Source organism: Plasmodium malariae (genome assembly GCF_900090045.1).
Source record: "Plasmodium malariae genome assembly, chromosome: 12".
NCBI lineage: Eukaryota > Apicomplexa > Aconoidasida > Haemosporida > Plasmodiidae > Plasmodium > Plasmodium malariae.
In genome coordinates this window covers 606,557-622,500 of record NC_041786.1, presented here as the reverse complement: position 1 = coordinate 622,500, position 15,944 = coordinate 606,557, and the positions used below count along the sequence as shown (strand labels likewise).

The 15,944-nt window shown below is 28.7% G+C and overlaps 2 protein-coding genes across 2 annotated transcripts in view; one reads left to right on the top strand and one right to left on the bottom strand.

Moving 5' to 3' along the window:
• PMUG01_12022000 (transcription factor with AP2 domain(s), putative) overlaps positions 1-11,372 on the bottom strand; it is a gene marked incomplete at both ends in the record, with an annotated part of 13,536 nt that extends 2,164 nt beyond the window's left edge. The window contains one exon of the mRNA XM_029006424.1: positions 1-11,372. This exon is cut by the window's left edge and continues 2,164 nt beyond it. Coding sequence (XP_028862914.1) covers positions 1-11,372 — 11,372 coding nt within the window.
• Positions 11,373-14,350: 2,978 nt separating this feature from the next.
• On the top strand, positions 14,351-15,944 carry PmUG01_12021900 (phosphoethanolamine N-methyltransferase, putative; the record flags this gene model as incomplete). The annotated part of the gene is made up of 4 exons (XM_029006423.1): positions 14,351-14,408; positions 14,564-14,594; positions 14,769-14,851; positions 15,325-15,944. The coding sequence occupies 4 exons, from the start codon at positions 14,351-14,353 to the stop codon at positions 15,942-15,944; spliced, it is 792 nt and encodes a 263-aa protein (XP_028862913.1).

Below are 15,944 nucleotides of genomic sequence, written 5' to 3'. Positions count from 1 at the left end.
GATAAGGTTTTTGATTCCATAAATCCATAATCCTTAACTGAAAAAAATTTCTTTTTCTTTTTATCATCTAAATCAACATAGGTAAAACACCAAGCCTTTTTGTATTTTATAAAGTTAACTCCCCTCAGTTTGCAAATCAATTGTTTGTCCTTGTTATTACTACATCTACTTTTTACCTTCTTCGTGTATTTTAAAATGCACACAATTTTGTAGTTCAACATGTACAGGAACTTTATGGGAAATATCATGCATGTCCAGGGGGTGTCAAGCTTTTTCTCAAAAATCAGCTCTAGCTCTTTGACATTTTCGTTTTTCCTTCTTCTTACGCGACTTAAGCGGCTTCCATTGCTGCTTCTACTTCTACTTCTGCTACTTCTTCTACTACTTCTTCTACTACTGCTTCTACTACTGCTTCTACTACTGCTTCTACTACTACTTCCACTACTATTACTTCCATTGTCACCACCACTCCAACTACTGCTACTAGCTTTCACTTTCAATAGGTACGCTTTATAAAACGCTTCAATTTTGTTTCTGAAGTAATCGTGATACACCTCCTCTAGACCTTCCAAATCGAGCAGAACCCATTCTGTGTTAAATTTCAGAAACTGCATGAACAGGCTCTTCTCCTCTTCCTTAGTACATGTGCATTCGTTCATGTATTTTAATATGGTATCTCTGTAATGAAAATAATTTTCGTCATTAATGTGTTTATTTTTTGTAAATACATTTTTTTTCTCATGATTCAATCTATCTGAGAGATGAACACTTCTTCCATGTCGTGGGCTCCTGATATCACTGTTATTATGAAGCGAGAAGGAAGGATTGTGCTCACCATCTTCTACTTCCTGCATATCTATATCCTCCTTTCCTTCAATTTCCTCCTCTTCTTCTTCTTCTTCTTCTTCTTCACATCTACCAACTTTTTCGTCATCATTCCATATGACATGTTCACTCGTTAAGTTATTTCCCTTTAAGCATATAGCTTCCTTCTCATTATAATTCAAGGTAATGTATTCATCTGGCATTCTGCCATAGCATTGATATTCCTCATTGCTTCTCTGCTTACTTTGTTCAGTTGAGTGAACAATTTCCATTATGCAATTGTCAGTAATGTTGTTATTTGCATTTACATTTTCGTTATTGCTGAGGATACATTTCAATTTTGTACGCTCGTCATTATCAAGTGGGTAGGTTTCCTTAAAAGAATCTCTTAAGTTAAGTTTCTCTCCCAACTCCTGTATACATAAATCGTTGGCATTAACGTTGTCATTTGTTTCTTCCCAATCATACAATTCATGTAGTTTGTTGAACAGTTCATTCACCTTCACTACATCTTTTTCCTTCTTTGTAACTTTCCTCTTTCTCTTTCTACTATTACTACCCTCAGAAATGGTGCTGTAAGTTTCATTTACACTTAATTCATTTAAATTGATATTACATCGAGGATCACATAACAACGATGATGAAGATGATGTTGGTATCATATTCGTATTGGTGTTGTCCACTTTCACTTTATCGCATTTTTCGCAATTTTCCTCATCATTCTTTTTTTTTTTCTTATAAGCATTTTTACACACCTGGTTATTACTGTGGCTGTTTCTCCTAACACCGCTACTGCACTTATCACAACCAGTGCTTCTACTTCTACTTTCCTCGCTTTTACTTACATTACTCTCAGTCCAACTAGCTCCTTTAGAATTTTCCTCTTCCCCGTTCAACATCGCTGAGCAATAAGTTTTATTCATAAGTATGTCATCCTCTTGACTGTTCTTTTTTCCTTCGTTCAAATAACTGCTACTCATAAGATTAACTGAGCCACTTTCGTCTACATTTCCCACTACACACTTGTCCTTTCTAGGACTAATATCATCGTTCAGCGGTTTTTCTACCTGAACTGTATTAACATCATAAAATTCATTATTGCAATTATTATTTGGGGAAGAAGATATATTACTACTTTCTTTCGTATATTTTTTCCTACATTTTAATCTGCTTCCATTTTTTGTTTTCCTTCTTTGTTTGTCTGAAATATTCAAATTAGTATCCTTTAAAACAGGAATGTTAATACTAATGTTCTCCCTTGTAATGCTACCCTTCTCGTAGTTCAATTGGTCCTTGCAATAGTTTTCCGTAGAACTAACACTTCCTAAATCCCTGTCAACGTTTAGATAACCAACATCGTTTATAACAGGGTAGCCATCACTTTCATTAATTTGATTATGTTCAACATTTTTATCATTTGTAAAAATGGCTTTCTTGCTTTTATTATTCGTTTTGTTTTTATTTTTTTTCGCTACATTAACATCTGTTTGATTATTACTACTACTTTTCTGTTTTTTCATTTTACAGCAAACATCTAATGTATTTTTATTTTTAATTTTTTTCTTATTTTTATTTTCTTGCTCACCATTATTAAAAAGATTTAAAAATGCATTGACATAAAAAATATCTCTATTAGTATTACCATCTGTATCACTTGCTGATGATGCTGATACTGCTCCTCTTTCTAACTTTATTTTACTGTTATTATTCAAATTATCATAATCGTCATTTAAAATAGCATTAAATTCTTCTTTTGCTTTTAAGGAAAAAATATATGCATGTGAATCTGGGCTTAAATTCTTTAATCTCCATTCAATTGATTTCTTTTTAGCTAACAAGTTTCCATATTTAAATGATGAGAAAAATTTTTTATACCTAACCCCATTTTTATATACAAATGTAGACCATCCATTTCTTGTAGGGTCATAAGATATTCCTCTATATTTTTTCTTAATTAATTTATCAGTAATTTCTAACATTTTTTTTAATTTTGCTTTATTCATATCGTTAGATATATTCTTTTTTTCATTTCCTATATTTTTACTCCCTGACACGTTTTTTAAGCACCTTGATTTTTTATCACCCCTTACCCTCAATTTAGGGGAGGGTGTATTTTCATGAGTATACACAGAATTATTTTCTAAACTGTTTAGAGTACAATTTTTTGAAAGGTGATATTCCTTACTACTATTATTATCATCTTCGTCTTCCCCTAAGTTGCAGTTGTCCTTTCCTTTTTTGATACCCCTTCCGGGAATATCGTCCCCCTTGTTATTGCATTTGCTGTTACCACTTCCATCACTACCAATATGATTCACATCAACATTAGCATTATTGTTATGGATACCTATATTTCTACTTCTATTGCTACCGCTACCGCTACTTCTACCGTTACCTCTACCATCAGTTCTACTGCTAATCGTGAGTAAGGGGTTATTTTCTTCCTCGAACAATTCATACTTGCGACTCTTCTCCATGGGCCCTCTACTCGTATTTGTACAAATATATAGTGCACCATCATTTAGCCTGTTCATTTGTGATTCATCATTACCATTGAAATTGGAACTATTAATTATTATATTATTATCAAGTACATCATCACTAATAATTGATGTATTTTTCGTTATTATTTCATTGCTGAACAAGTCGTTCTGAAGGTCATTCTTTGCGCTTCTGTAATATAGCAGATTCGGCGGAGTATTTGTCGTGCTGTAACAGTTTACATTTGATTTTATAATGTCGTCGTGGCTTCTTAACGATATGTCATTCGTGATGCTATTTGTAGCACTATTCGTAATCTTGTTCTTAATGATTCCATTATCATCATTACCACGGTCATAACTATTGCCACTTTGGCTACTTTTGCCACTATTACCATTACTATCCTTATTGTCATTTATATTTCCGGTTATCTTGCCCCCTATATTGCCACTTATATTTCCGGTTATCTTGCCCCCTATATTGCCACTTATATTGCCACTTATATTGCCCCCTATATTGCCACTTATATTGCCACTTATATTGCCCCCTTTATTGCCACTTATATTGCCGCTTATATTGCCGCTTATATTGCCGCTTATATTGCCGCGTATATTGCTACTTATATTACCACCTATATTTCCACTTATTTTTGCGCAACTGATGGTATCATACCTTTGCGAGTCTTCATATATAGTGTTATTCCCTCTTAAACCACTGTTAATATGGACATCATTTAGCATCTCATTATTGATACTACACAAGTTTTCACTCTCCATTAAACAGTTTTTATGCTGATCATTAACTGTTAAGACATCATTCATAAAGGAGTTATTCATAAAGTTTTCTTGATTTAACAAAGCACTGTTGGTCATGTTATATCTGTTCAAACCGCAATTTGGTAAATGACCATTTAAATTTAAATTGTACTGATGATGTGATGACGATTCATTTATTTCGCATTTTATTTCATCATTATTTAACATATTGCTATGATTCACATATGCTGTAGTTGAATTATCATTTGGATCAGGCATATAAATATTATATTGATTCTCCAAATTAAGTTCAATATTATCAGTTGTATCAATTTCTTTCAGTAAATAGTTGTTACTGTTGTTAAAATGTATATCTCCATCAACTTCTTCATGTCTTGTATCTACATATGAATTATCATTCCTTTGTATATTTAATGCACCATGGTAGTTATTCCTGTCTATATCTGTCCCCAGTTCTCCATGAGTATTATGTAACATCTTATGCATTATCATTCTGTTATAGTTATATGTGTTTTCCTTATTTGCAAAATTGTTTGCAATAGACTGATTACTTACATCACATGCTCCACTTTCACTGCTCATATTTTCCCTCATTTTGTACAGAGGAATGCAGTTATCTTTTCCACCACTACTACTACTACTACTACTACTACTGTTTACAGTACTGTTAATGTTAATTCCAATGTTGCTACTATCACCTATTCCTGTACAATCAGCATTATTAGAATTTAAAAAGAGGTTGTCATAACTTAGACTTTTATCATCCTTTCCACGATAAGGAGTTGCATGCTTGTGATGTACAACCATTCCTGCTGATTCATTATATGCTTTTCCTATATAACAATTCGTAGGCTCATTGCTAGGATTAAAATAATAATTATTGCTATTACTTAAATTGCTATCTACAACATATCTTCCACTGTCATTTAAGTTGACAACATTCCTTCTCTGCATAATATGGTAATCGCCAATATTGCCGTTCAGATTAGTACTATTTGTATCATTGATGAGGTAGTTACCACTGATGCTATAGTTTCCCCTACTACTATGGTTGTCGCTTCTACACAAATCCACACCCACACCATTTGTGCTAAAATCGAAAGAATTATCATCTTTCCTATGTTCCAAATTCTCATTTTTCTGCATGTCTTTATTATCACGGGAAAGAACAACATTCTCATTTAAAATGTAACAATTTTTTTCATTTGCTGCCTGTGGTAACAAAGATTCATTATGTACCTTTAAAATGTTTCGCTGCTCTGAAATGAACTGTTTATGCGAGTTGTTAAAACTTGCGTTATTTAAACTTAAATCAGTGTAATCATTTTTGCTTCTTAAACTGTCAGCGAAATTGTTGGAAAAATTATTATCTAAATTATTGGACGAATTGTTGGAAAAATTATTATCTAAATTATTGGACGAATTGTTGGAAAAATTATTATCTAAATTATTGGACGAATTGTTGGAAAAATTATTATCTAAATTACTGACCGAATTGTTGGCAAAATTATTGGCAAAATTACTGACCGAATTGTTGGCAAAATTATTGACAAAATTACTGGCGAATCTTTGCTGTTGATTAGGGGTACTGGTAGGGGGATAAGTTAACAAATTCTCATTGCATTTATCTATAGTATTATTATTACCATTTTCAAGGTCTCTATTACTGTAGATGATGTCCAGATGACCATTCGAATAACATGCTTCTTCCTTACCTGACTCTTCTTTGTTATTAATATTTATATAATTGTTAACAATCTCCCCTTCCTCATCAAGTGCATTAGTTTTTGGTATTAATAACTGATTATCGTAATATAACTCTTCATTCAAACATATAGCATTTTTAAGCTTATTTAAATTTCCAAACCTAGTAGTATTTTTATTATACGAATGAAGGGCATAATTTTCATACTCGGTTAAGTTACAGTAGAAATTTTTGGACATATAGATAAGTTTTTTAAAAACGTCATCCGTGTAATTTAAATTGTATCCCATATCATCATCATAGTAATGATCACTACTATGATTGTTTTGATCGATGTGGTCTATATCACTTGGATCATAGTTATGATACCTACGATCGATATGGTCTATACGGTCTATATGACCTATATGGTCTATATGGTCTATTTCATCGTTATCGCCCTGATCTTTCGAGGGGTCGTTTGAGAAAATGCTTCCCTTTTTCATCTCATTTATCAATTTATTTTGTTTATTATTATTACCCCTTTTTTTAGTCTTGTTATTTAAAACTTGGTAGTAGTAATCACTGCTGTATGTATCTATAGCTGGGTTATTATAATTGATCGTTCCGCTGAATGCCAAATCATTAATATAAGATGTATTGTCAAGTTTTACCTCAATATCAGATATAGTAGTATTTTCATCATTTTTTGATTTTACTAACCCTAAAAAATTATTTAATTTTTTATTATTTTCTGTTAATATGAATTGATCATATTTATTTAAATTGCATATTTCGTTATACACTTCTCTCAATTCGTATTTTATTTTTTCCAACAACTTTTGCGGATTCTCTTCACAAAGTGGGTTATTATTTATATCCAACTTATAACAAGACATATTTTCAACACATGATTTATAACTATTTTTTATATCATCATAAGCAACAATTTGATTATTGATTATATCCTCATCCCACTGTTTTTCGTTCAGACGACAAGTGTGTTTCGTTATTACTACATTTTTTAATGGATCCATTGTTTGGACACTCGCTAGTTTATTCGTGTCCTTAAAACTGCACACCCCATTACGCATATACATCTCACCATGCTCGATATTTTCCCCCCTCTTAGAAACATCATTCTCATTTTCACGAAATTCTCCGTTTGTTGACTCAGCCCAATTATTGCTATCATTAGTACCATCATGACGATCCACTGACTCAAATGAACTACTTTTAGCTGTTGTATTATTACCACTTCCCTGATAATAGTCAGAGGAATTTATTACCCCTTTTGACATATTTATCATATCAGTTATATCATTAATTGACTTCATTATATTTTCTATTTTTCTGTTGATTTCAAATAAGCACCTCTTCGGTATCATGCTACTACTACCGTTACTACTATTGCTGCTATAATTGATGTTGTTAAAGTTACTACTATTACCACCACCATCACTGCTGTAATGATGGTAATCCCGTACACCCCCCCTCCTACTCCTTGCTGATGACAGGAGTAGTGCGTTATCATAAACAAACGGAGAATCATCATGCTTCTTTTTTTTGAGCAAAATTTTTTCGGAAATGTATTCATTATTTTTACTAAACATGGTGCCAGTTTTATAGTTCCTTGCAAAATGGTTTAAGTGTTCCTCTTTATTATCATAAACATAGTCATTTAAAGAATCTGTCCCACTTCTTTTGTAGAACTTGCTCTTATTGGAATTTTTCAACATATCATTATTTATTTGTAACAAAATATTAGAAAAATTGTAAATAATTTTCTGATACATAATATATATAGTTAAATGAATTTTATGTAATTGAGCTGCATTTTTTCTACTCATGAATAACCATATTTCTAATGGTGGATATGCAGGTGGTTGTGGTAAAAGAACAGATAACAATTCCCTTACATATGTATGTCTTTGATGAACAGATGAAGAATTGTATATACCTCTTTTTTCATCCTTAACATTTTGCCTAGAAAATATTTCATTAACTAATATTAATATCAAGTTTCTATTACATAATAACTTTTTATATAATATACGCAAGGAACCTATATAATAATTTAAATACGAAAAATAATTATTTATTTTTGGAAATTTATTTAAAATTGTCTTTTGCTTATTTTCTAGGTTGTATAATATTAATTGATCACTTCTCTCACCCTTTGCACTTATATTTTTTTCATTATTTTTTAAAATGGAAATATCATTATTATAACACTTCTTTAGGTTAGATAACAATGATTGCAAGTAAAAACTATACATTATTTTTTTCTCATAAATATTATCATCAAATTTATTATTAATATCATTGCAATTTTCTAATAAACTAAGTTCAAAAGAGTTACTACTATACTTTCCATTCTGGATATTATTATACAACTTATCAGAACTATAAAAATTTACTACATTCTCATTATTCGTCGCATATCCTCTATAAGGCGCACCCATTATATTACACCTCCTCATTCCCTTTCCCCTTTCATTTTTCGTTAGCACTTTTGCGCTCTGTCCATTTTCCCCTTGCGCATCCGTACCGCAATTAGGGAAATTATCACTACTACTGCTACTCTTGCTATTACCGCTACCACTACTACCACTACTACCGCTATTACAACCAACATCGTAATTATCACCACTGCTACCACTACCTTCACAACTGTTACTACTTATCGAGCTAGGTGCTACACCACAGGAGTTCATGCCACTAGGGTGCAAGAATTCTGAATTGTTCATATATTTTACGCTCCCGTGATTTCCTAAATCGCCCATGCAGTTACTATCGTTTGGTAAATAATTTAAGTTCACCATGTATTTATAATTGCCCTTTTCATCATCAACCAAATTTTCAAATGATCCATTTTTTGTATTGTCATTTGTCAGAAGTGGATCACTTACATGCGCATGCATATTTATGAATTGTGGATTATTTATTATGCTTGTCTCCTCTTGGTTCAATAGAATATCTGAAAAATTATGCACTTGCTGATTTTTTCTTTCGAATTTGGAAACATCTATTTTTGTTTTATTTGGTAATACTACTTGGTTATCATCAACGTTGCTACAACAAGAAGTGCTATTACTGCTAATAGGATTAATGTTGATATGGGTGTTATAATTTGATATATTATAATTCATTATGTTAAAATTTTCATACGTATTACTACCAGTTCCGTTCATATAATTATTTTGTACAAAGGTTTCATTATTATACATCCTATTCTTTTCTGGAAAAACATTATTATTTAATAAATTTTTTTCTATAAAGGCAGGATGGTGTTGTTCATTCTGTAAACTTTCATTGTTCTTTTTACATAATTCGCTATATTCTGATATTACTTGTTTTTTATTAATTAAATAATTTAAATCATTACTACAATTTGTGATATCACCATTATTTAGGTTAAACCCCTTTCCGTCTACCTGTTCATATTTGTCAAGAGAATTATTATTTTCATTATTTTCGAAATAATTGCTATGAAGATTGTAATCATTATCATTTGTATAACTTTTATCCATATGGATATAATTCTGTTGAAGAATAGAAGACGGGTTTGTGTTCATATAAAACTCATAATCACAAGTACCCTTCACATCAAAGAGATTGTTGTAGCTATGATTATGATTGGAACTATTATTAAAATGTACTTTGTTCATATTAATATTATTTCCACTATTGAAATTATTCATGCCATTTTTTTCACTTCTATTGATACTATAATTGGGGTATATGTACGTATCATAACTTGAACAAGTAGCAGCACTGTTATAACTGTACATATTGTTGTATTTTGTTAAATCATTATAATTATTTACATCAGTACACTGTATACTGTCATTAACATTTGTATTATCCACATAATTAAGTAGGTTAGCTTTTTCTAATTTATTTTGGATGTTATCTATTAAACTGTTTTTGTTAAATTCGTTACTGCCTTTCTCGTAAACGTTGTAACTACTTCTGTTATCATTATCGCCATTGTTATCGCCATTGTTATCGCCATTGTTATCGCCATTGTTATCGTCATTGTTATCACCATCATTATTGCCATCATTATTGCCATCATTATTGTCATCATTATTGCCATCATTATTGCCATCATTATTGTAATCATTATTGTAATCATTATTGTAATCATTATCATAATCATTATCATAATCATTATTCACATCATGAACATTAAACATGTTCGTGAGATCATTTATTACGTTTTTTTCGTCTATATGACATATTTCACTGGCATTAACAGGGTCGTTATTGCGGGGTACAATATTATCTTTACTGTGTATAACATTACCATCACTGGCCATTATATTATAACTATATGGCATAATATTACTATTATATGAAGTAATATTATAATTATACGGTATTACATTGCTACCAGTAGCCATAAAATTATTACTATAAGGTATAATATTACCACAATTGATCATAATATTATTATTATACGGTATTATATCACCATAAAATGAAGTTGTATTATTATTATACGGTGTTATATTACCATCATATGGAATAGTATTATTATTATACGGTGTTATATTACCATCATATGGAACAGTATTATCATTATACGGTGTTATATTACCATCATATGGAATAGTATTATTATTATACGGTGTTATATTACCATCATATGGAACAGTATTATCATTATACGGTTTTATATTACCATCATATGGAATAGTATTATCATTATACGGTATTATGGTACTATCATATGACGTAATACTACTATTATATGGTATTATATCAACACCACGGGGTATAATATTATCATTGCGTGAAGTGAAGTTATTATTAGGTTCATTACGAATTACACTGCTTTGCTTTATATATCTTCTTTCTTTTGTACAATCATTTTTTATATTAACATCAAAAATGTCATTATTAAAAAGAATAACATGGTCACAACTTTTACTTCCATTTTGTAGAAGCTTATTATTTATATTATTACTCTCGTTAATTAAATAATTTTTCGCTATCTCCTTATTTTCAGGAAATATCATATCACAATGTGTGTCATAGCACTTGTTACTATTTGAATTAAAGACACACGAATTTTTAAACGGAAAATTTGTTTCCTCCGCATATGTACTACCATTATAACTACTGTTATTATAACTACTGTTATTATTACTGCTTTTATTATTACTGCTTTTATTATTACTGCTTTTATTATTACTGCTTTTATTATTACTGCTTTTATTATTACTACTGTTATTATTACTACTGTTATTATTACTACTGTTATAGTTCGTGTCGTTATAGTATTCTATATTAAGTTGGTTCAAATTATTTTTTCCGTAACCACGGACTTTGTTTAAATCGCAGAAGCTATTGGAATATACAGTTTTTAAAAAAGCTTCATTTAAATTTTTTCTATTATTTGAAAGGGATGAAAAATTGTATTGTGTTTGTTTAAAATGATTCTCAAAATTTACGCACTTTTCATCAGCGGCACGATGAAATAGTACATTATTTCCTCCTCCACTTATGCTTGTATGTACATATACATTTTCATTTCCTTGTTCTTGAGTATTACTTGCTTCTTTACAAAAAAGGCTTTTGTTTAATTTTCCTTGCATTTTTTATATGCATATGTTCCATATGTACATATACATACATATACGCATATATATATATATATATATACATACATATGTACCTTTTTTCTTTTTTGTATTTTTTGCCTTTTTAGAAAAAAGAATAAAAATGCACTCATGAAGGAATCATTATAATATTACATTCCTTCCGTACATGTAAACAAATATAAGTACCCTTGCTGTTTCTTTTCTCATATTTATATATTAATATGTTTTCCTTCTCATATACAATAAATTGTTTACTAAGCAAAAATATTGAGATGCTAAGAATAGTTATAATTCGGTTATATATCCTCTTTTAAGCATTAAATGGATTTATATATAAATATACTGATTAATCGCGTATTCCCTATGATACTTTTTTTTTTTTTTTTTTCTTAAGTATTTTTTTTTTCCTTCTTTAATGCTTTTTTTGTGGATTTTTCTTTCTATTGGCAATTCTTTTGTCAGTATTGAACTGAACTCTTTTTATTTTTAATTATTTTGTATTTTCTATATGAAATTTTTTTTTTTTTTTTTTGATATTTTTTACTTGTTCGAATGAAAAAATAATTACCAATTTTTTTTTTTTGAATATTCATAGAAAAATGTATATGATGGTATACTTCTTTTCCCCTTGTCAATTTTGATTAAAACAATAAGTAGTTGATTCTATTTTAATAGAATTTTAAAAATGTCGTTAATATTTAGTAAAATAAAAAGGGGATATAAATATGTTACATTTGGCTTCTATATATTTATGAATTTTTTACGTAAAAAAATGAATTCTCCTTTTTATGACAAAAATTATTTTATTTTGTTTTGTTTTGTTTTTGAAAAAGGAGAATATATGTTACATAAAACGTGAGGTATATAACATTGAAAAAAAAACAAAGCAAATATGCAAAAGGAAAAAACAGAAAAAAAAAAAAAAAAAAAAAAAAAAAAAAAAAAAAAAAAAAAAAAAAAAAAAAAAAAAAAAATTAAAAAAAAAATTAAAAATAAAAAAAAAAAACAATAAAGAATTAAAAAAATAAAATAAAAAACAAAAGCATAAGCAGAATCAATAAGACTCGATAAGCTTCAGTAATATGGTACAGAAAATAAAAAATGAGTTAAGGTTGCTAAGATGATTTTACATCTTCATGAAATGCTTAATATTCAACGATCAAATATTGTACATTTTTGTATGTACATAATATTATGTTTATATGCATACGAGTGAAAGACTTTTTTGAAAATTATTTAATTTTTTTTCCTTTCCATAAAATTAACCAAGTTTGCTTGTTTTTAAAAGATGATCGCTATTAAAAATATAAAAAATAAAAAAATATGGGAGAAGTCTTTCATATATATTTATTTTACATAAAATAATTATTTTGCTTTGTGTAAAGACACCCTTCCCTTTTTTTCAGTATATTATTAGCAACAAAAATAAAGCATGCGATTATATATATATTATGAAGTATGTATATATATACGGAATTTTGTATATGTAAATAAATAACACACAAAAGTACATACCACATATATATAAATATACATGCACCACATACACTGTTTACGTATGTTATGTATGGAATATGCTTAAGTCGCTAATATATAGCTTCTCCCCTTTCAACTTATTTTAACATGTTTACACTTCTTAAATTTTAAAAGACGTACAAAAAAAAAATTTGGGATATATTACAGTAGTCCTAAAACGTTTAAATATATTGAAACAGTGTTATATATCAAAACGGAATTGACCTTAACAGATAAAAGGTTTCACACTTATAAAAAAAACTAATTCTTTTCCTTTTTATTATTGCCATATTTAAGAAGAGCTATTTTGTAAAAAAAAAAAAAAAAAAAGCATCCTTCTCTGGGAGGAATGAATATAAAATAAGAATTTTTTTTTTTTTTTTTTTTTTTTTTTTTTTATATCTACTCATATTATATATATATAGATATAAGTGCGCCATAATATGATTTGAAGTAAAAATTTAGATCTTTTTAAAAACTCTCAATCTCTTTTTTACCCCCTTCTTATTCTATAAAATTTTGTGTAGCTTCCTGTTAATGCAAGGTATAGGCTAAAAAACAGAGTTAGAGCGATTAGAAACCTGGTGTATTATATGAGCCTAGTAATGATGAAATGACTGTCACTATGTACAAGATGCTATGTGCTATGTGATCATGTAAGTTTATATATATATATATATATATATATATATATATATATATGTATACAAATGTGTATGCCACGTTTTAACGCAAAAACTTGGGTGTGCAAATAATACAAATTAATAAGTATTTCACTCTATATGCAAGTTTATACTTTTATGTTTGTATGCATTCACACATGTTTGGGAGTAAGGAACTTCTATAAATTAATTTTAATATTGTATTATTTAAAATAGCTCACCTATCTAATAATATGTAAGGCTTTTTTTATATATTACACTTTGCATTTAACGAACATATTAATTTAATCTGATCAAAATGTGTTATTCTGCTCATCAGAAAAAAAAAAGTAATAATAAAAAAAAAATGTTTATGTATTAATACTACTACTTCTAGTACTATAAAAGCGTTTTCGTTTTTTTATTTTCTTTTCCAAAAAAATTATATATATTTAGAAAAATAATTCTGCAAGAGTAAAAAGTATATATTAAATGAAAAGTTATCATATGCACATTTTAAAATATAATTGTAACTACATCGGATTTTAAATAACTGTTTTAGGTTCATAGAAAAAAAGAATAAATAAATAAACATATACAAACTAACAAACAAACATATGTTTTCCCATATTTACAGGAATATAACAATATTTTATTTTATTTTTTTTATGTAGTCACAGTTATCCTTTTAAATCTATCATTTTGTAATACATTTTGCCTTATAATCTATTTCGTATTTTTATTCTGTCAACGTATTACGTAAATAATTTTTTTTTTTTTTTTTTTTTTTTTTCAATTTACTTTTTTCTTATTAAAATGAATAACCAACCTGTAGATAAAAAATACCTCGAGAATAATCAGTACTCGGATGAAGGTAAATAAATCGCGTATATACGCACATGTATATGGGTATACATAGATATATGAACACATATGTATACTTATCCATTTGTGTATACGCGTAAACATAAGAAGAAAGAGTTTAATTTAATGTACAACATAAATTGTTCTTTTTTTTCTTTTTTATAGGAATAAAATCCTACGAATTTATATTTGGAGAGTAGCAAAAAAAAAAAAAAAAAAGAAAAAATAAGAAAAAATAAGAAAAAATAAATACAATATATTTTGTTTTTACTTTTCCCCCCTTTGTTTTTTTTGTTACGCACCATGTTTATATTTATAATTTAACGTATTAACATTCTTTTATAATTTTACTGCTTTCTGGTCATTATAGAGATTATATTTCCTCGGGGGGTATATCTGCAACAACCAAAATTTTGAGCGACATACACTTAGATGAAAATTCGAAAGTTTTGGGTACGAACGCAATGGAAATATTTCACCATATATGTATGTACGTATGTATGTATGTACGTATGTATGTATGTACGTATGTATGTATGTACGTATGTATGTATGTACGTATGTATGTATGTACGTATGTATGTATGTACGTATGTATGTATGTACGTATGTATGTATGTACGTATGTATGTATGTACGTATGTATGTATGTACGTATGTATGTATGTACGTATGTATGTATGTACGTATGTATGTATGTACGTATGTATGTATAGTATGTATGTACGTATGTATATATGTATGTACGCATGTATATATGTATGTACGCATGTATATATGTATGTACGCATGTATATATGTATGTACGTATGTATGTATGTACGCATGTATGTATGTACGTATGTATGAATGCGCACATGTATATTTTTTGCTCTTCGTTTTTTCTATCTCTTTGAGCAATTTTTTTTTTCTCATTTGTTTTTTAGACATCGGATCGGGATTAGGAGGAGGATGTAAATACATAAATAACAAATACGGGTCATATGTTTATGGAGTGGACATTTGTGAAAATTTGGTTTCAATAGCTAGGACAAGGAACAAAGAAAAGCCTAAAATCGAATTTGAAGCTATTGATATATTAAAGAAAGAATTTCCTTTAAACCACTTCGATATGATATATAGCAGAGATTCTATTTTGCATTTATCTGTAGAAGATAAAAAGAAGTTATTTGAAAAATGCTATTTATGGTTAAAACCAAATGGGGTACTTTTAATAACTGATTACTGTGCTGACAAAGAAGAAAATTGGGATGAAGAATTTAAAGAATATGTTAAAAAAAGAAAGTATGCATTAATTACTACTGAGGAGTATGGTCAACTATTATCATTTTGCAATTTTAAAAATGTTGAAGCCAAAAATATTAGTGACTATTGGTTGCAGTTACTCGAAATGGAAGTTAACAGGTTGGAACAAAAAAAAGAAGAATTCACAAGTAAATATTCAACAAAAGAATATGAGTCTTTAATAAATGGATGGAATAGAAAAATTAGGGACACGAAAAGGAACCTACAAGTGTGGGGATATTTTAAAGCATACAAGATTTAA